The 21680-nt window shown below is 40.4% G+C and overlaps 1 protein-coding gene across 4 annotated transcripts; it reads right to left on the bottom strand.

Annotated features, from left to right (window-relative positions):
• Positions 1-596: 596 nt before the first annotated feature.
• slc29a4a (solute carrier family 29 member 4a) lies at positions 597-20164 on the bottom strand. Of its 4 annotated transcripts, XM_068718854.1 has the most exons (12): positions 19969-20164; positions 19121-19277; positions 17375-17793; positions 13516-13647; positions 13256-13369; positions 12252-12380; positions 10920-10994; positions 10534-10802; positions 8511-8631; positions 8149-8336; positions 6297-6537; positions 597-5000 (listed from the first exon to the last, which is right to left on the bottom strand). In XM_068718854.1, the coding sequence occupies exons 3-12, from the start codon at positions 17607-17609 to the stop codon at positions 4855-4857; spliced, it is 1650 nt and encodes a 549-aa protein (XP_068574955.1). In that variant the 5' UTR covers positions 17610-17793; positions 19121-19277; positions 19969-20164; the 3' UTR covers positions 597-4854. The 4 variants fall into 4 exon arrangements, with proteins under 4 accessions (XP_068574955.1, XP_068574954.1, XP_068574957.1 ...); XM_068718853.1 differs by lacking the exon at positions 19121-19277; XM_068718856.1 differs by lacking the exon at positions 19121-19277 and having other exon boundaries at positions 10543-10802.
• Positions 20165-21680: the final 1516 nt, after the last annotated feature.

Here is a 21680-nt window from a genome sequence, read left to right as displayed (position 1 = left end):
CAGATATGAAGCTCAATCTCTGATCTGTGATATAAATCTTTTACAGTGTCCATTTATACCCAAAGTCCTCTTCCTGGACGGTCCTCGATGATGTTCTCTGAGCTGCAGCTCTCTCTGCTGGAAAGAAGCAGTTAATACAACTTTAATTTCACTTAGTGATGATCCCTGCAGAATGAACTCTCATTTCTCTTGCCCCCTCCGCAGCAAAGGCATTCAGACGGTTGCTCAAGGACACTTCAGCAGGGCAGGCGCTTGCTGTCATGGCACTGAGGATGAGAAACCTTGTTCTGCAACCGCAAACTTGCTGACTACATCTGGCACTGAAAAAGGGAGCAAACCTGCTGCTAATGTTTCATTCTTAACACAAACTCCCTCTAAGTAATATGGTCATCAAACATTTATAAAATTGTCTGTATTTGTAAAAGCTCAAGAAAAAGAGAGAGAACAAGAGGTGCAGATCTGTTCTGCTCACAGCTGTTTAAACAGGACAAATCTGACAAATGAGGTGTCTTCCTGTTTTGATATAGGCACAAAGGACCTCTGATCTCCTTCCATGTAAAAATGTAACAGCATAAATCACAACAGCACAGCAGACACAGATGTAAACAACTTTATTACGCTCTGACACAATGCTGCATGGGCAAAAACAGACTGTTGTGAAACTGAAATCATATGACATAAAAAAAAAAAAAAATCAGTTCACATGATTGGGGAATTTTGCACCTTCTGATAAATTAGCAAGTTCTTGAAGATATTAGTCACATTTTTGATTAAGCAATGAGTAGAATTTGTTGCGGATAAATAGCGTCAGGAATCAAACATCAAGAGCTGAAAGGCCACAATTTGCTCCAATCCAGGTTAACCTTTAGAACTCCTACTGATATATCGAGCTAAAGATAATCGTCCTCTTATGAAACAAGACAGGTCTGTTCATGAATCATTCTGTTAACATGCACATATTTAGCAAAAATCTAAATTAGACACTGCACAAATAAGGCTGAATCTAGTTTAATAGTGATCCACACTAAGAATTCTGGATCACTATTAAACTATTCTTTTTCACAAATATCATCTGCAACAAACATCATCAACAAATATCATCTGCAAAATGTTATGTTACAGTAGATACATATATACAGCTTAATCTCTGTATTTACACCACCCTGGTGTTTCACAGTGTGCAGTCACATGGGTGTTCAGCATGACGCGGTTTCTAAATAAATGATTTGCTCTCAGTTGGGAGGAAAATACAAACATAGGAAGTCACATGGCAGCTGACAGATATTAGAGCTTGAGGATGAGGTAAAATGCAGGAGTAAACGTTATTGTGTTTGTTTGCAGGTGGAGATTGAATGTCGTCCCCAGAAGTGGAGTAAACTTCATCCCATCATGAGTATCTTTACTTTTCTGCTCTATAGTTTACTATAATTGCTATCCAAATATTCCATCTGCCTCTTCCTACCTGACTCTTCTTTCTTGTCACAGTGACTTAGTCAGAGCACTTCCTGTCAGCTAATGTCAAAAATATGTTAGAACTTAATTACAATCATCATATACATACATACAGGTACATACCTGAAATTTGACCTCTGCATTTACCCCATCCTAAATAATTAGGAGCAGTGGGCTCAGAGAGCTACTTGGGGTTCAGTGTCTCGCTCAAGGATATTTCAACATGCGGACAGTAAGAGTGGTTAAAGGACAACCCGCTCTTCTGAGCCACAGCCTCCGCCATATGTTCTGAAATGATAGATAATTCATCAGAAAAAACCTGAGTGAGCATACAGCCTTTCTTAGAGTAGTTCATTATTAAGATTCTGAAGTGTCGGATCAAAGTGTCATTAAGGGACTGATTTCATGTTCTGATTCAGTTTCTCCAGTGCAGCTTAACCTGTCACTGCCAGATCACTATGTTGCTGATTAAAACAAAAAAAAGGTTTTATGATAAGATAACTTATTTAGAATATCTTACTCATTTACATAAAAAGTAATGAAGCATAAGCCAATAATCATCCATTTATTAATTTTGAAGGAATAGTTTGTCATTTTGTGACACATAGGCTCATTTGATTTCTTGCAGAGAGTGATACCACTCTCATATTGCTACACTAAATAAAAAGCTGGAGCCAGTAGCCAGTTAGCTTAGCTTAGCCTAAAGAGTGTAAACATGGGGGAAACAGCTAGCCTGGCTCTGTTCAAAGGTAACAAAATCTACCTACTTAATTATCTAACTCATAGGCACTAATCACTAAAGAGTAAAAATGACAATTTGCTGTTTTACTTTCTTATGTCCTGTTTTATGTGCTGAAGGTTTTTTGTTACCTTTGGACGGTGCCAGGCTTTTTTTTTTGCTGTGCATTAACGCTAACAGGCTGCTGGCTGTAGTACAATAGAGAGTGGTATCAATCGTCTCATCTAACTCTCTCAAAAAAAGCGAATAAGTGTATTTTCCAAAATGTCAAACTTGTCCTTTAAATTAACTCAAAGGGTTGAAAGAAATACGAGTTTAACATGTAACTCTTTGAAACGTGGGATCTCCCTTCTCTCGAATGTCCCTAAGGTTTCTGCCAGAGAGAGACAGAGAGACAGAGAAGGAAAGAGACTTTTCATGTCCTTTAACGACACATCTGACAAAAAATAACTAAAAACACCTTCAAACCGAACAGCTCTGCAAGGAGAGAGGCCTCAGGCAATGTGACACCGTCAGCACAGTGGGACATACATACAGTAATGAGGTTAGCTCCCAAATGGCACCCTACCATTCTTCAAACAGCTCTGACATTAGGCTCCATTTAAGCCGTCACCTACATAATGTAGTGCGCTTCATGACTTTCTACACTGAGGCGAGTTTTCTTCATAATGTATAAAGTCTGAACTCTGCAGAGATCCTCTTATGACTAAAATATTTATCAAATCCAACAGGATACGTGGGGGAAGAAGCTGGGGGCTGAAAAAATAAAGGAAACAAGTGTTTTCTAGATTGGTTCTACTAAATGAAGCTACAAAAAATATGAATGTTTTCTAATGGCTTTTGTATGAAAAAAATAAGAGCTCTTAAACGCCATGAGTGCATTTCATTCTATATATTTACAACTTCTATCCTGTTAAACTGTTCACAGAATTACATTCTCTCTTTTCTCAGATCCTAACACTGATCAGAAACAGGCAGACTTTTTGGCACATATATGTTTTCCCCAAAATATCCCATATCATTACATAGATGTTACACACAGACACCGTTCATATGGACAGAGAGGGGACACAAACCATTTTTTCAAAACCACAACTGCAAGACACAGCTATCATCATGCTACCTCATCTGGTAAATTTATACCAACATTTTGTTCTCTTTCCATCCATCAGAGGGTACAAGAAGTGATGTGGAACCCAAAGGAAAATTTGTCATTTTCTTTTAGCATTATTGTAAATAAAAAGAACAGAGAACAGCAGCTGCTAATGCACATAATCATAACAACTCCATATAGTTTTAACATTATTCTTTTTTTTTTCCAGATATACTTTATAAGGCTGATAAGAAAAATGTTTTTCATCATTGAAAATAAATACAACTAACACTTTTCCAATTCAGATTCTATAAATGTGGAGAATCTGAATTAGAAGGAGACAAACCGGATGGACTGGGATGATCTCAGTACATTTTTGGTGGGGGAAGTCAATTGAGATAAAGTCCAGTTGATGCGTCTACTGTTGACAAAAAGGATGGATTTTTATAATTGAAATAACTTAACAACTCAGAGAAAATCAAGTTTTGACAGAATCGTGTATGTCATTAATTAAAAAACTGTAATTCCTTATAAGGCACAGTAAAATAAAAATTAAAAACAGATTTTCCAAGTTCTATTTCTGTGTTGCAATGTCAACAGTTATCACTTCTTCTGCGCTAAATATATGTGAAAAATATAATTTTGGAGAATTCTGTATCAATGTTTTGCTCTTCCTATAAATGATTAGAATATATATCTTTGATGACTCTTGAACTCAAGTGTACTGAAACATATCCAATCAGATGTGATTGGGGGCGACTGGATTTACTATATATTATTATTCCATTATACTCACAAATACGTCACACTACAGGGGCTTCTGTTTCACTGTGAATTAAATTGGGCCTATAAATTGCTCTTGTTGTAGTTTTTAAAATGGTGCAGTCAGAGGTTGTCAGAGATTATAATTAGGAAACAGCTGAAACAACTGGTCCAGAAAAATCCACAGTGGCATCATCTCTCTACTGTGAATATCAACAATGTGAAATGTGTCCTATATGTGACCTGTGACACATGGTCTCCTCGAAAACTGTGAACCGTTCGTTCCCTGCAGCGAAAAACCACTTGACTTTACACTGTACAAATGTCAGCCAGTCTGTTAGCACACACATGCAGACAATAACTTCACTGTGAGACACTCTTAAGGGCTTCTGTTGACAGATGTCCAGCTCCTGTTCTTCACCTCCAGGGAAAAGTTCATCACAGCAGAGCCGTGACTTTTGATGGTCAGTGGACCACCAGGCTGGAGAATGACAAAGTGGAGAAATGGGCTACGTTTTTACGGTTTAACATAATTTCCTCCATTTTTTGTATCTTATTCCACTTTCTTTATCCAGTGAGCCACATTGAAGCATGATCTGGACAAAGGAGAATACATCTCTCAGAGTATGAACATGAACCTTTAAAGAGTTCTTTACAGATGTCTTTTCGTCCTCCGCAGCTGGACTCGAGTCCACCAGTCTACGCTGCTTCTCCTGGCCAGGAGGATCTTGTGTTTGTAAATGGCTGCGAGTGTGTGTGCATGTATGTGTGTTTACATCCGTAAGTGTGTTTTATTGTGTGTGGACATTCAGTACCCGGTGGCGTTGGCATGTGTGTGCATGTTGAGTGCATTGACGTGTGTTCCTGGTCCTTGGGCAGCAAAACTGTAAGCTGCGTACGCCACGACGGAGCCCACCATCAGGCCGGTCATATAGGAGACTGTCATGGTGTTCCCTGGAGGGACACAGAGAGAGGGAAGCTTTGTTCATAACTGCGCTTGGCACCGTAGTGCAAGCCTCCGCAGATGGCGCACAAGCTATGAGCATGCACAAGGGTGTTTATGCTGAACTTGCTGTTCGTTGCATTATTCTCTGAAACGCCAGAGGGCGTCCGAACAAAATGTACTATTAAGAATCAAGAAGTCAACAAGTGCTACCGGCAAAATGCCACAAACCAGCCTCCACAATACTAAGGAGGAATTGTAAACTTATATATTCATGGGTCCTGTAAAGAAGTCAAGTATTAAATGCATTATAAAGAGCTGATACAGAGTAAAGCTCACACTGACACCGCTGGAACAGTTACGACATATAAGACAGTAAGAATCGAGACTAAAAGTCTACAGCCACGTTAGCAGCTCTGCTTTTTAGCCAAATGCTAATGTACTGACAACAACAACAAGCTGATGTTTAGCAGGTATAATGTGCATTATCTTAGTTTAGTGTGTTAGCATGCTACTTCAGTACATACTAAACTAATGGTTGTTAATTATAAACTTGACATTTTAGAAAAAATGCTAATTTGCTTTCCATTTGAGGGTTATACGAGATGAGTGATATCACTCTCATGTCTGTATGCTAAATATTAAGCTACAGCCAGCAGCCAATTAGCTTAGCTTAGCATAAAGTAACAATCTACCGACTAGCACTTTAGCACAGTTAAAAAACGAATACATTATATCTTGTTTCTTTAATCTGTACAAAACTGAAGTGTGTGCTAACTGTATGTTGTGGTGTTAAAGGGAGGTTTTGTGCGAGACTACTTGTTGGGCGGAGCGGGAGTTCTTTTCTCCATGAAGAGACTGTTCTCAGCCAAGAAATAGAAAAACCACAACTTGTCGTTTTTACACCATTGAACCGACTAAAACAACAAGATATATTGTGCTGATTAGAGCGTTTTAGAGGTTCTGGTAGGCTTTCCTCCTGTATGGACATAGCTTTGTACAATAGCTTTGTTTGTCCGCCCAACAGTCCAAAACACAATGATACTCAGTTTGCAGAGGGAAGCAGCAAACAGTCACAGTTTAAAAGCAGGAACCTCTGAAAGCTATTTTTGGTTGATAAATTACTTGAATGATTACTTTTCTGTCGATCAACTAATCCATTTAGAGTTGTTTTAGAGATGTTTTATTTTTGGAGCTGTTTCTGAAATTAGACTGAAAGAAGAATAAAAATCAACATCACAGTGCCAACCTTTACAACCTATGCATCTTTACACACATTTATTTACCCATTAAGGAGTTTAACTCACCTGCCAACTCCCTCTGTTCGGGCGGCACTTTGCCCGCAGCCTGGATCATCGGTACAGACCCGAAGTAGCCGTTGGTGACTCCCATGAGGAGGGAGAAGAGACAGGGCCAGGCGGGGTGGGACAGGGTGGGTGCGTTGGCCGGGTACACGCACATGACAAACAGAGGGATGAAGACCACCCTCAGGCAGGAGAAGAAGAGCAGGCGGCCTCCGGACCAGTCGTACGGCAGCGCTGCAAGGATCTGAGGACAGAGCAGGGAAATGTTTCAATGATGCTGGGGGTTAAAGTCTGCTTTCCCACCACAAACTTTAAGCATTGAAATTAAAGTTAAAAATGATAGGTGACTATTAGTCTCTGTTCTGCAGAGACTCTCTTAGCCATTGGTTGACGAGCTGCTTATGGAACTTTCAAGAGAGCACAATAGTAGTAAAACAATAGTTTTTTCTACTCTATTCTTTCTCTTATCATGAGTTTTATCTTTTTACCTCTAAGCTACCTTAATTTTCCTCTCCCACTTTCGATATAATTTATCTTCGCCCGCTTTATCTTTTACTCCCCAATTTCAACAAAATGCTAAATTTGCTGCGAAGACAAAGTCAAAGCGTACAATCAGAACAACTTTCACTTTCAAAGTTAAAATTATGACTTAAGGACACCAGATAAGGTTTCATTTCTGAATATTTGAATAAAGCCTTTGAGCTAAGTGCAATTATCCAAAAATATACCAGACTTTTTTCCATTCTTTCTCTCAGGTTTAATAAATGGAGCGACTCCTTTAACAATTCCACAAGGTCAATTCCAGTGTTACAGAGTGCCTTTGTCTCTTTCCTGCTACTGTTGTGCAGAGAAGCCTGATGGAGGCCGACAATTAAATCCCAGAATCTCAAGGGGTGTGAAATCATAGGAATTGCCAAGAGCTATGTGAATTTTAGAACATAAATGATGAGGTTACAGAAAGAAATTGTGAATGCTGGTATCCCAGTTGATCAAGTGTATTTTAGGGCAAGGGCATATTTCTCCCTGGGTATTATTTATATTTGATATTTTACAGTTTGATTCATTAACTGCAAAGACCACTGTGCCCTCTCACTGAAACTCCTTGCAGTCTACTCTTTGCTTATTAAACTCTGTTTATGAGAAAAGCTGCTGTGATTGGAATTATTGAAGTCTCATTGAACGCCACCTGATGTTGTCATCAATATTTCATAATTATTAATCACATCTAGTATGGTGTCTTTGCATAGATTATTTAATTTGACTGTCTCCTTGTGATCCATTGTCATTATGAAAAAATTGATTATAGCTGCTCTTTGAAAAATGAATTAAGTTAATAATAAAACTGTGCTCTGTTAAACCCAACACACGATGTTCTACAGTTATTAGCTGTCAAATAAAAATCTCTCTGCTTTTCTCTTACAGCTGACTTGTCAGACGCTCTAGCCCAGAAAACAGATAAATAAAAACATCCTCTAAACTATCATTAAAAAAAGCTTTTTTTCCAAATTTAAATATTTTATGCAGCTAGTTAAAATGTGATTGGAATGAAACAGAATTAATCCATAAAATCTTTTTTAAAGGCGCTGCAGACCAACAAAGGTGTTTTCAGTTGTTCTGGCTGATTACAGCTCTGATAAGATGGAAGTTTGGGGAAACTACCACCTTTTTATGAAAGGAAATTATTTTATGTCACCAGTCACAATTCAAAAAGTAAGTACAATTTTCTAGAAAGATAACATTTCAGAATGAAAATGGCCTTGAGATCATGTGGAATATGTGCGACATAATATTTAAATGTTACTGTATTTTCTCTGAAGCATCACCACATCATTTGGTGATCAAATGTGCGTCTCACCTTGCCAACAAAGTCCGACATGTTGAAGGTGGCCATGATGAGGATGGGTAGCCACTCTCCTAAGGTGGGGTTTCGTATTTCTGACTCCAGTCCGGGAAACAGACACAAGGTGATGCTGTAGGTCACTGCTATAGACAGCATGTAGGCCCAGATCACACGGGACACCACATAACGATGCAAGATCATGTCTGCATAGAGAAGACACACAGACACAAAGGGTGATATTTAAAAGCTCTCACTTGAACAGTTTAATCCTCTACGAATATTCTCCTCTTCCCATGAATGCATTTCAATTTCAAGTCCATCTATTGGAGCCAGAGGGTAACTGAGCAGCGAGTACACGGGATTAAAAGAGAGCGTACCGCGGACACCAGGCCAGCTCCTCCTTATCTTGGCTTTTGGGGCATCGAATCGCACATAAGTCCCACCCTCAAAGTCCTCAATGACTTCCTCTGAAGGGGTCGGTGCTGTCCCACCATTTCCCTGAAGAGAGACACACACACAGACCGTTTACTCAATGCTTTAATGAAACAAACACATGACGAGCAGAAAAACATTTGAGGCCAGTCATCGACATTAAATCAACAATTTAATTCCAAACATATGACCACTTTAATGATCAATTATTAAAGGGGTCATATTAATAATTACTTGGTAAACTTCCTCATTTTGTTCCTCATTTCCCGAATAAAAAGTCAAGGCTTTTTGAAAGACGTCAACAGTTCATTAAGAAAACACTAGAGGCAGCCATACACCGTAAATAAACATATTCTCTTGCAGCGATTTAGTTGTCTTCATATTTTCAGGTTTTTTTTCATTAAGACTGGCCTCCTGGCTGCATGACATCAGCTTTTTATGGCAGCGAGTATTAGAGATGATCACTGTGAGTGGCTGTAGGTTGACGTAATGATAATGGAGAGACTACAGATTGGACTGCAAATAAGTTCCAGACACCCAGACACACACACACACACACACACACACACACACACACACACACACACACACACACACACACAGTCTACAAACACTTTATTCCTCTTTATTCAAACATATAAGCACATTCTTCTAGTCATGCTTCTTAATAATAAACACACACCTTTTCATATGCACATCACACAGGCCCACGCACACACACACACACACACACACACACACACACACACACACACATACACACACACACACACACACACACACACACAGATCCATTAGTTGATTGGAGGAACTTGTGGGCCAGAAGGCACCACTCTTCTTGATTATCCCTTAGCATAGAGCGCTCGGTATCCCCAGGCAACCAGAACAAAGAGCTGCCTGAATCAGCCCCCAGATGCAGAAAACGACACACACACACACACACACACACACACACACACACACACATTACTATCAAACACAGGGGGGGTCCCTCACATGCTTGTATTGTGTGTAATGGCGGACAAACACATGAAAAGATGACAGCCTGAGGTGATGTGTCTTCCTTTGAAGGCTCTGAACACACACACACACACACACACACACACACACACATTGTGATGAGTAATATCAGCTCCATGTCTTCAGGCTTTAAAGTGCTGCTTTAAGCATGAATACAAAGTGGATGTACCTCTTCTTCTTTCATTTTTCACTCATATTTTGTATTTTTCTTAGTTGTGTTTCTCCCCAGTGTCTCATTTCTTTGCCTCAACAGTTTTCTCCTACAACCTTTTTCCTCTCAGTGTCGTGACTCTCATTTTCTTTCTGTTCGCAAGAGGCCTCAACCTCTTTCTTTCTCTCTAAAATTACATCTTTCCTCATCTTTTTTTCCGCATCATCACTTCCATCCCTAATAACCCCTCCCAAAATCCCTTTCTCTTCCTCTCTCAATATTTCTCTTTCTGAGTGGCAGCCAAAAAGCAGCCCAGCGCAGCTTAAATAAATGATACTGCATTTTAAAACCCACACAGCCCTCCATCCCTGTGTGCACGCTCCCACTGAAGAAGCGACACACACATACACTCCTCACAGATATCAACAAGGACATGGGAGTTGCATGACACCACAGTTTAGAGGCCTAACGTTTCCTCCATGTCTTGCTGTTGCAACATTTATGAAGGATTAAATGAATGAAACATGTAGACTAAACTTTGATTAGAAAATGTCATCTAATGTTAAGGTTTCACTAAACAACACAAATGTGAGCCCCATGGTGGTGCTAGAGGAGAAGTCACCAAAGTCAGTATAGGTATGGTGAATGTCTCTGCACTATTTCACAACTCTATTAAATGAGAGATTAGCTGACAGACCATTGGACCAACATAATGCTACTAACATGAAATATTCACAGCATGCATACACAACACACACATACACACGATAGAGCCGATAAACTGTCCACAAACTTACAAATCTTACTTCCTCTGCGGTGACATCGTGGTGAACTCGGTATCCTGTCCCGTTGTCGTGCGGGTCGTGTCCTTTGACCGGACCTTTGCCTTGGGCGTGGTTGGTGTAGTAGCGGACAAACTGAGAGCGGCGGACCAGTAGGTGAAGCAGGAAGCAGAGCATCTCCATGCTGATGGAGACGAGGAAGAAGATGAGCGTGTTCCTCCTCTCGTCGGGGATCAGCAGCTTGGTGAAGATGCGCGACAGGGAGATGATCACACCTGCTGTACCTGGAAGGAACAAAGGGAGAAGTAGCCAGAGGAAATTAAAAGGAATGGGCGCGAGGGAGGTGATACCAGGGATATGGATGTGCGTGCGCAATTCTTTGTCTGTGTGAGCGTACTTACTCTCTCCAGTCATCACCCCCTGTGTGTACCTCTTGGGCAGCATCCCCATGTAACCATAGAAACTGGACTGCTGCACTGGGGAGGGATGAGGAAGGGTTTATCAGCGCAAACAGTCAACATTGAAACAACACAATTCATTTAGAGGCATAACTTCCTGAACCTTTACACACCACTCGAGGGAGAAGCCACTCTGACCTCAGCACCGCCGCTAATTAAAGTCTTTCTACTGTTGGCTGAATGCTCTGTGATCACACTCACAGTCAGGAAACTGGCTCAGTGTATGAGGGTCCTTAGCAGCAGCTGAGAACTGAAACCTCTTCTGCCGCTTGTTCCTTTGACAGCTCTGACTGAGCACCACAGTTTTGTATTACTCTCTACATGATAAAAAGGAGGTAGACTTTAGAACATCATGAACACTTTAACCGCCAACATTGACATATTATCACCGTATTAATGTTTTTCTCAATTGGTTTAGCTAGTCTTAACATTCTCTAAACTGTAAGAGCAACTCTCACAACTGTTTCATAGAAAAACACAACTCCATTGTTTGTCTGCAAAAGTTATTGTGTCAATTGGTCAGTGCCAGTCAATGGCAGTCAACCCTGGAAATGTTTCTCAGATACAAATCTCTGTTTATTACTACTCTTTGTCGACACTGACTGCTTACTGTACTGAACAAGATGTTTTGTTGTTGAGCTGAAAGCTCTTGTGTATCACTCTGAGCTTTTTAGAATCCCATTTCAGCATCAGGTCAAAGTTTACTAGGAAAAGTCAATGCTATAGAACACAAAAAAATGCAAAGCAATGTGTTTCATGAACTGTAAACAGAAAATTCACCTTTGTTCTTCATGTGAAGTCATAAACAGTGAACAGAAAATGTGCCACAAGATGACATCTTCGCCAAAAGAAAACAATGACAAAACAGGCGGTAGTTCATAGATATTAATGGAATATACATATATGTGGATCTTTTGCTGCTAAATGCTCCACTATGTTCACCAGCTAGTCGCTAACTTTGTCTGTCAGCTGTCTGTTTGTTGCTGGGCCGGTAGAGCACAGTGGGTTTTTACAGCTCTGTAGCTGAGAAACAGTTGCAATCCTGGAAAACTCAAATAATGAGCTGAGAGTCGTTAAAATGTGGATCTTTAAGGAACAGTAGAGTCATAACTCCCTGTTGTTGGTTTTTTTCATTAAACATCTGACCCATTGTCGATATGTAATATTGATTAGTGCAGCTTTAAAGAATGCCCTGTACTGCATATGTACCGCATATCTATTGTATGGAGAGATGGATGGACAGACAGACAGACAGACAGACAGACAGACAGATACCTGTACATCCGAAGGCCACCACTCCCACTGACACGAGGTTGATGATGTAAGCCTGCCTGGTGGTGAACTTGGCCAGCCACACATCAAACACACTGACAAAGACCAGCGGCCCCAGAGCGAATATGTAACCTGCAAAGAAAGAGAAAGACAGACAGACAGTCAAGTGAAGAGACGCCACGTCACGTTGCGATGGCATTACTGAACACATACTCGACAGGGCCGACGTGAGAGCAAGTATCGCTTCCATCTGAGATCCGATCCTGAGTTTGTAAACTCCAGAGACAAGCTCTCCAGCCGACAACACACTTCAAAAGACATTTCCTCAAGGATGAGAGCAGAGCTATTTTAAGCTGCAGAGGTGGTGAAGCCTTGCTCTTACATGCAACGTATGTGTAATGATTTCAAAATGATCCTAGGGGGACATACATTTTTAAAGATTTTATATTTTCATACGGGGTAGGCTGAATAGCTTTAATATTTGCAAAGATGTGTACTAGCATTAAAAAACTCCTTTTTAATGAATAATTTGGGGCCAAAGTTAAATCTCTCCAGTATCAGGCTTCGTCTTCGACAAACTTGATGCAAAGTCTGCCTCAATGTGCATGCTTGTATCTGAATAGTCTACGTAAATAGCACAGTGAGTTTGCTTTAAAACTGTTTTGAAAGCTGACAGCAAAACTGAAGATGATGCAAGATTTTAAAGAAACTAAAAACAAAACAAAAAATACCCACAGTCTTGAAAGACGGCCCCTTGTGAGCTCATAGTCTTGGGCAAAGTTTGTTTGAAACATTTTATCAACAAAACCCACGGGACAATTGTGGCGGAGTATATTTTTCTCTTTCTCTTTATACTGTCTTCTCCATTTTCACTCTGCGTATTCTGTTCTGATAAGCCTGGAGGGTCCCAGAGGGTCATTAATAAAAGAGTAACAGCAGAAGTTCCCATAATGAGAAATGTTTCACAATTAAAGCTCCATCTGTGAGCGGGTTCCTGCCTGACTTACCCACAGTGATTCTGGTGTGCAAGCTGAGTCTCTCCACCAGCACGTTGTTGAGGATGACGGCCAGCAGAGCCACCAGGATGTACGTCAGACTCATGTCGAACACTATGGAGGTCCCTGAAACACACACAAACACATGACTCGTGGGAGTTGTATTTGAATGTGTACTTTCCAGGTGTGCATGTGTCTGTAGAACTCATGCATTCTCTAAAAAGGTGCAGTTATCTATCAACATTCACAGGTTTCTTCATGCACATTTATACCTTCAAACTTGTGGTGCAGGTAGTCCACGTCAGTGATGAAACTGTTGTAGGGAAGCAGGAAACCCACGCCAGCCAATAGCATTGCAAAGTAGATGCCATGGTAACGGTCGTCAGGGATCGGCTCCTCAAAGTCTGAGGGGGAAGAAAGGAGTCATAGGTTAGAGAATTACAAGAGTATGAAATAACACTCAAACAGTGGGGATAAAAATGACTTAAAAACTTCTGAATTAGGTCTGGAGCCCACACACTCGATTTTCATTAAAGCTAATCAGGATGAATGAAGCTGTAGCAGCAGCAGTAACGCCTCCGCTCCAATGATGGAGCAGCTAATGCAGCAGAGGACCTCGTTCCTGTTACATCAGAGATTGATCAGAGGAACTGCTGATCATAGACTAGCTGAGTAGTTTCAGCTAAAAATGGACTTTTGTGTTTTGCTGCTGATTCTGTTTCATGGTTTAAGTGTGATGTGCAGGTTCCTCATACAACTGTTCATAATCCTTTACTAATCCCGTGAGCCTACTATTAACTGCTCCAAACCATTTCTGAGCATTTACATTTTATAGCCCAATAAAGGAAAGAAAAGAAAAAATGTATTTCACTTCTTAATGTTTAATGTAATTTGTTATAATGGTACCGAGGACGGATCAATTATTTTCCTGATTCATCTGATGATGATGAACTTGATTCCTCAGTAATGAATGTTATGTTTCTTGTAAATAAATGCCTATTTCAATAACCATGCAATGGCAATGAATTCATAACATACACTTCCCAAAAGATTTTCCATTTCTGCTGTTCTGTCGGGTTTGTTGTTTCTGGGGTATAAAAACAACAACCTGGCATTAGCTGTGTAGTGAGCAGAGAACATCACTATGGCTGCACTGACAGAAGAAAAGATCGCCGCCTGCAGAAACTCAAACCTCATTAACAGAAAATCCAATAAAAAAAACCACAGCACCGCCCTCACTGTGTAACTAACATTTCACAAATGACAAACCTTTCTGACATATTCTGGGACTGTGCGAAGATGATTTGGGTGGTGACGGAGGTGGACTTCTGGAGCAGGACAATCTCTATGGTTATTAATGTTATATTTGAACCCTCCTCTTGACACTGTTGAAAGATCGTAAAGTATAAAAGTAACTGTTATAACCTGTAACCTTTTTGAATCAACATATAACCACTGAACCTTTTTAATTTTTGATAGAAGTGATTAACCATATAAACTGCATATATGCCTTATATAAAGTAGTCTTACCCCCCTTAGAATAGAGGACAAGAAGACCCTTCTACTGTCTTACCCTTCAGAAGAGACTTCTGCTATTTTATCCACTTAGAAAAAAAACAAGAAAAAAAACCTCACAGACAGAGCAAACGGAGAGAGCCTGCAAAACTCCAGCAAAAACATGCAGAGACACAGAGCAGAGCAGAGAGAAGAGAAAGGGGGAGATTTCTAGCAGAGAGCCTGGACATTAAACCTCATAGCAAAATCAGTGAAAACTGATCATAGGAGTGCTAGAATTAGTTAGTATTATAGCACTATGACTGTTTCATTGAATTGAAATTGTTGTATGTGATTTTTGTGTGAAAAACTTAAGTAAAAATACAGCCTTACATTTTGTAAGTGTCTGAAGCAAACAAAGTATTCTGATCCTTTAGAACAAATTAACCCTCTTCCCCTGTCCGTTGATGGTGTGATCAGAAGTGACGACTGAAGCATGCAGAGGCGCTTAAGGTCAGTTCCCTGAGTGAAGACTTAGCCGAGTTAGTCATAAAAGGGTGAGAATGTTCACAATAGGCAATAGCAAAGTATAGACGATGTAAATAACTATTATATACAGGGTGCTGGGGTTGCATCCCATTGAGAACGCCTAGGGCATTAGCCGTAAAAGAATTTCAAGAGGACAATTAATCCGAAATCCTAACGATTTAGCTACGGGGTGAGATAAAAGGCCGAAGGTATTGTTCCGACACCTCAAAAAAGAACAATTTAGGCTGGAAAGAATAAGACTCTCTCCTGCTCTCCCCAAAAATGCCAGAAAGCTCTAACTTTAGCCACAAGAAAAATGCCCCTCCCCCCCTTTTCTGACCTCCTTATACTTTTCCTAAAGCCATTCAGTAGAACTACACATTGTAGAGTATAGGTGATGAACTTTAATGACTAGGATTAATTCAGTCTGTCTTTCAAAACCTTTGTTTCTCTCTCTTCTTTAAGGGAAGCGACAGACTGCATACTTCTATTTTGTTAGCTGTACACTGAGATATTGAGACTGACAGAGGCAAAGGATAAAGAAAGAAGAAAGAGAGCTGTCTGAAAATCTAGGGCCCTCGCTGTAGGCTGTGTCCTTGGTCACTTGTGATCTGATTAACGTGCCCTTTGTGCAACCGGAGTAACCAGGCAACACAGCAATTTTCTCTGAACAGGCCTGCATCCTGTTTGTTTTTTACACATTTCCTCTCTCTGTCACTGTTTTTATTCCCTCGGCCTCCACCATCATCTGCAAACACAAGCACACACACACTGCAGAAAGCATGTCTTACAAAACGTCAAAAATGAAGAAAAATGTCAAAATATTGAAGGAAACAAATGTGGTAACTGGTTATCAGTGCAGTTTGATTGTTTCAGGGATGATTTTAAAGCCTAACTGAAATTTTAATACTTCTCACTTTTAGGAAATATAAACTGTCATGATACCGTAGCTTGTGCATAATTCAACAGAGGATAAAAACCTTTCTTGGAAACAGTGGCTTCAAGCCTCTGGGTGGATGTTTTCGGTGGAAGTGTGTGATTGACATGTAGCGTGGGTGTTGCTGGATGAAGCACTGTCAACTACAAGATGTTTTTTTTTGTCTTTTATCAACAAGCCACCTGTTCCTGGTCACTCAGCAAGCTGAAGCTAACTAGGCTAACTAGCTTCCATGTGGAAAATCGAAGCTAGTTGTGTAATGTTAGCACCGTTAGCTTAGATGCTAATTTTCATTTGTTTAACTTCAAATCTGCTGAGTCATAAGCGGCTTCTGCACTGTGTTCGTTGTGCATTGTAGCCTACAAAGGAGGGCAGCTAGCTTGGGTTAGCTAGCTTGGGTTAGCCGTTTCTTTTTCATGGGTCCATGAGTCACATAAAATGTTTTATCTTTTGCGATCACAATTTTCACCAAATAAATATAAACACCAAGGACATATGGGCTAAACTAATTACTAGCATTAATTATCTTAATTTCAGTTTGCTTCAATAGACTATAGAATATAATAATATAAATGAAACAAGACTAGATTTGATTGCTAAAATAAGACGACTGCACTAGTGTAAAGAATGTATCTATCCATCTACTTTCGCTGATAAATCTCTTCTCGTCCTTCCTCTTTTGTTTCTCAGGAAATATAACTAATATATTTTACAAACAGGCAAAGGCTTTCTTTAAAAAAGGAAAAAAGGGGCAGTTTGCCATCAGACTATGCATAATCTCTATTGCAAAAAAAGGAGTTATTCTCATTGAACAACTTTTGTGCAAAATCACCATCATTTCACCTAAATCCCTGGAGTTGTTGGGGGACCCTGGCAGTAATTGTGGATATTACTATATATGTTCATGATATTCTATCCACCACCGGTATATACACTCATAAAGAATATAATTTAAAAATGTGCTGCTGGTGCTCCACTAAGCATATTATGAGACAGAAAAGAACACACTTTGTTGTTCCTGGTATTTTGGAGTAGAAGACGGATATTCCTTGTTGCTTTTCTATCTATTTATAAGACCAGTACACACACAAACACACAGATACACATACACACACACACACACACACACACACACACACACACACACACAGACAGAATGTAAACTTCCTCACCGGGCTCGGACAGCGCCAGCACTCCTCGCTCCGGGGCGTCTTTACTAATCTCCTCCTCCTCCAGCTGGTACGAGTCAAAGCTGTAGCTCTGCACCACGCCACTCTCTCTGCCCTCCCTCCAGACCTCCCTCCCTCCATCCCTCCATCCAGCTCTTCCTCCATCCCTCCACACATCCCTCTCCTCGGGCATCTGGACCGGTGTGGGCCTGCGGCGCTCCGCTCCCACCGAGCCCATCTCTGTGCTTCAAGTAGCCTACACACACACACACACACACACACACACCAAACTCTCCTCTCGGGCACTACAAGCTACACTCTCTTGGGAGCGTGCATGTTAAACACAATCTCCGAGACACCCTGGAGGAGAGGCAGGAGAGCATAGAAGTAGAATAGCAGGAGACCTTCAGATGATGGAGGATCTGCAGCGGGAAACAGGAGACCGAAGTGGAAAAAGAATTAAAACGTAAAAGAAGAGGCAGAGATGAAAGAATAAAAAAAACAAAAAAAACATACTGTCAGTGCCTTGCTGAAAGTGACAAGAGTCAAGGTTATACACTCCAAAGAAAAGAAGTTTTGTGTGAGTGTGTGTGTTTTTTTAGTGTGTGTGTGTGTGTGTGTGTGTGTGTGTGTGTGTGTGTGTGTGTGTGTGTGTGTGTGTGTGTGTGTGTGTGTGTGAGAATCTGTGAGAGGCATATTAAATGAGAGAAACAGTGACAATGTAGAGAAGAGACAAGACTGACACAAAATTAACCACATTAATCACAATTTTGATGATCAATTAAACAAAAGTACCAACACTTCTACTGGTTCAAGCTTCTCAAATGTGAGGATTTGCTGTTTTGGTCTTTTTTCTATAAATATTTTGGGGGTTTTGACTATATTTCGGGCATCGGTTTGGGCTTGGGGTAAATTGTGACGGGCCAAGTTATCTGTTTGACTAAGAGTTGTATAGTTTAAAGAATGTCAAGCCAGAACATAAACAACAAGGTAGTTTTTAATTAATCAGCTTCTTATTTAACTAATGAATTCTGGGAAATTCAAAGAAAAGCTAGCAATTAAAATAATCCAAAATACTTCTTACAAGTAAAAGACTGTTGATACTTATTAAATGTATCAGCTTGTAATACATCTGCAGCTGATTACTGTCATTATCAATCAATCCGAAGATTATTTGCTTTATTAATTGATTAATTGTTTGATCTATAAAACATCATAATACTGCGAGATGCCCATTACAATTTCCTAAAGCCCAAGTCGACATCTTAACATTGCTTGTTTTGTTCAATCAACAGTCCAAAACCCCCAACTATTCTATTTACATTGATATCAATTAAAATAGATTAATCAAATATCAAGATGGTTTCTGATACATTTGTACATACATACAGGATCAGCTAATCGTTTAATTGACTTAACATCCAGCTCCATCATGCATCTTCACCCAGTATTAAACATGACTGAAAGTGTAAAACCAACAAAAGCAGCTGAAACGAGGCTCAATAACCTGCTTCCACTCACTCAGGGAGCTGTTATTGTTACAATTTGCATCAATATAAATGGGTATTGACATTGTTCCTAACGCAAACACACACACACACACACACACACACACACACACACACACACACACACACAAAAAGCATCTATGTGCACACCTGTGTGGTTACACAAACGCTGGAGGACATCCGCACAATTCAGCTCTGTCACCACACATCGACCCTGCGGCCTCGCTGCCAGCCTGCTCACCTCTGACGGCCTGCAGACACGTCTGGTCTACAAAAAGGAAGCAGCTCAGTCAGGGGCCTGCTTTGTTTTTTAGGGTGAGATCCTATTTTAAAACCACAGCTGCAGGATCAGGTGGTGTAAGAAGGTTATCTTCTCTGTTATTTGGGTTCATCCTGGCCTACAGTATGAATGCAGAGAAACAAGGAGACGTGTTATTAAACAGAGGCTTTATGTCTCCTGGACATAAACACTGGGAGCTTATTGTGAAAAAACTTGTGCGGGTGTTTTTTAACAAAATCTCATAATGATGCCAATTTGCTTCTACAGAGCCATCTGCAGTTTCCTTTCCAGACTTGAGGCGGCGCTCTCAGCCTACCTCCTTTAAATTAAAAGGCTCCAGCCTGCGACCATAATTGAATTGCAGTGTAACATCACGCTGCAGTTTCTATTGTTTACTTGAATAATGATAAAATGAGCATCACCAGTGAGCAATTTCACACCCAAATCAGACAATCAAAAAACCTAAATGGAAAATCTAGCTGTTGAATGTATTAACTCCAAATCAATTAAGCTCACGTGTTTTTGCTTGTCAGCTATCATACAGGCGCGTGAGAGAAATTAAAATCAGAGGGCTAATTGATCGAAAGCAAAAACACGACGGCAGGGCAGTGGAGGACACACAGATATGCTCTCTCAGTTATTCCGCTTCTTCTTTTCCAAATCATCATTAAAACGATCACAATTAAGTCCAACAAGGTTCAAATGTCGCTTTTATGTCCCTCCTTGGTTTCTGACTGCGACCACGGCGATTTCTGCCTCAAATGCAAAACAAAAACACACAAACAACAGGTCATTAATGGACCCTTTACCTCTGGTGTCTCCTCTCTCGCTCCCCTGTCTCGTGCCCGCTCCCCCCTCCGGCTTTTTACAGCAGCAAGAGCGGAGTCCAAGCAGTGGGATCCTCGAGGTGGTCTCCGCCGGACGGACCTTGTCCCCCCTCACTCAGCCCGTCTCCATCAGACAGAAGGGAAGCCCCCGGTGCCGTCCTGCCTGCAAGCGCTCCTAACACACCACCCAGCAGCGGAGGAAAGGAAGCGTGGATGTATGGATGAGGAGAGCGAAGGGGGGGAGGAGAGAGGAGGAAGGGGTGAGGGAGGGAGGGAGGTAGGAGGAGGGGGAGGAAGGGGATGTTGCCTCTGGCTGTTCATCTTTTGCAATCAGTCTTTTCAAACGATCTGTTGGAGTCGAGGAGGAAACCATCGAAATGCGTGTTTAATACAAATATTTTCCTTAAGAAAACACTTTGCATGCCGTTTCAGACGTGCTTTAAATTATCAAGAGAGTTTCTGTACACATCATGGAAAGTAGCCTATTGAACTGGGAGTAAAGAATACATTTCCAATACAGGCTATAACGGCTATAATCAGAAGCTACAGTATAATTTACCCAATTTTTACAGTCTAAAGGCATATTCACAGCACTAAGTCGAGTATGAATAATATGACAGAGGAGATCAAAGACAACATTAACAAATAGGATAAGATTGCATTACACAGAATTTCAAGGTAAGTGAATACAGTAAATCAGGATGTCCTGCAGGAACGTTATAAAGTTCAGATTTTTTCATTCAAGATTTTTCTCTTTGTCGCATTTTTGTCTTTTATTCATTTCTATTTGGCTTTATTGGCACAGTATGAACGTGTGTTGCCAAAGCACATAGATAAGAAAAACAGTGGATATTAAAGGGAAAAAACAATAAAGGGAAAGTCACATTCACACACACAAACACACGCACACAATTTTGGCTCTGGAGCCTCCGTGTGACTGACAGTTTTATCAGTTTAGTTCAATATGCTAATGCTTTATTATTGGCAGGGGCTCCGTCATATTGCACACCCCCACTGGAGGAGCAGAGCCAGATGGGAATTAGCTAAATGGTATAGCTGTTTTTTTAGGTGTGCAGACCCAGGATCTGTTGCTTGTGGGTTTGAATGCCGTTTTTTAGAGGCCCCGTCTTTAAATGCTGTCTAATAAAAGACACAGTTAGATGTTTTGACTTCGCTAATGCCAAATTTCAGTACAACTACTTATTGGCTTAACATCACAGAGTGCATCGAAGATCAACTACTCAAATGATGCAGTGCTTCAAGTAAAAGGTTTATCCCATCAGTATACCGAATCTCTTCTGTGGTGAATTATGGCATTTACAACTAATGTCATGCTGATCTTCAGGAGATTATGTAGAAAGAGCATTCACTTTGATATTCTCGGTTTCTATTTCTGATTTCATCAAAATCCTGCTGCTGCAACATATTGTACAAGGCTAAATTACATCAAGTGATATCTATCGTGATGGGAGAAGACCCACAAAGTAAACACAAACTGCATAGGCCCAAAACACACATGAAGAAATATAAATGTGTTTATAATAAATGTATTGTACAGAATGTAGCTCATTAATTACAACAGGAGTATGCTGCACACACAAAATAAAAGTATTATAAAAAGTATAATAGAGTAAAGCAAAAGACAAAGCTGTACTCCTAACAAGTAGCCCAGCCTTACATTTTTAAAGCCATCA

This window comes from Cebidichthys violaceus, unplaced genomic scaffold (assembly GCF_023349555.1).
Source record: "Cebidichthys violaceus isolate CVI_PGR_0920_01 unplaced genomic scaffold, fCebVio1.0.p SCAF_23, whole genome shotgun sequence".
Classification (NCBI taxonomy): domain Eukaryota; kingdom Metazoa; phylum Chordata; class Actinopteri; order Perciformes; family Stichaeidae; genus Cebidichthys; species Cebidichthys violaceus.
This window is presented reverse-complemented; position numbering and strand designations above follow the sequence as displayed.

Coding starts and splice junctions, on each gene's coding strand:
- slc29a4a (XM_068718854.1), bottom strand. CDS start 17,609: ATGGGCTCGGTGGGAGCGGAGCGCCGCAGGCCCACACCGGTCCAGATG. Junction 8,632..10,533: donor CCGCAGAGGAAGTAAGATTT/GTAAGTTTGTGG, acceptor GTCTCTCTTCAG/GGAAATGGTGGGACAGCACC. Junction 5,001..6,296: donor CGAACAGAGGGAGTTGGCAG/GTGAGTTAAACT, acceptor GTGTCCCTCCAG/GGAACACCATGACAGTCTCC.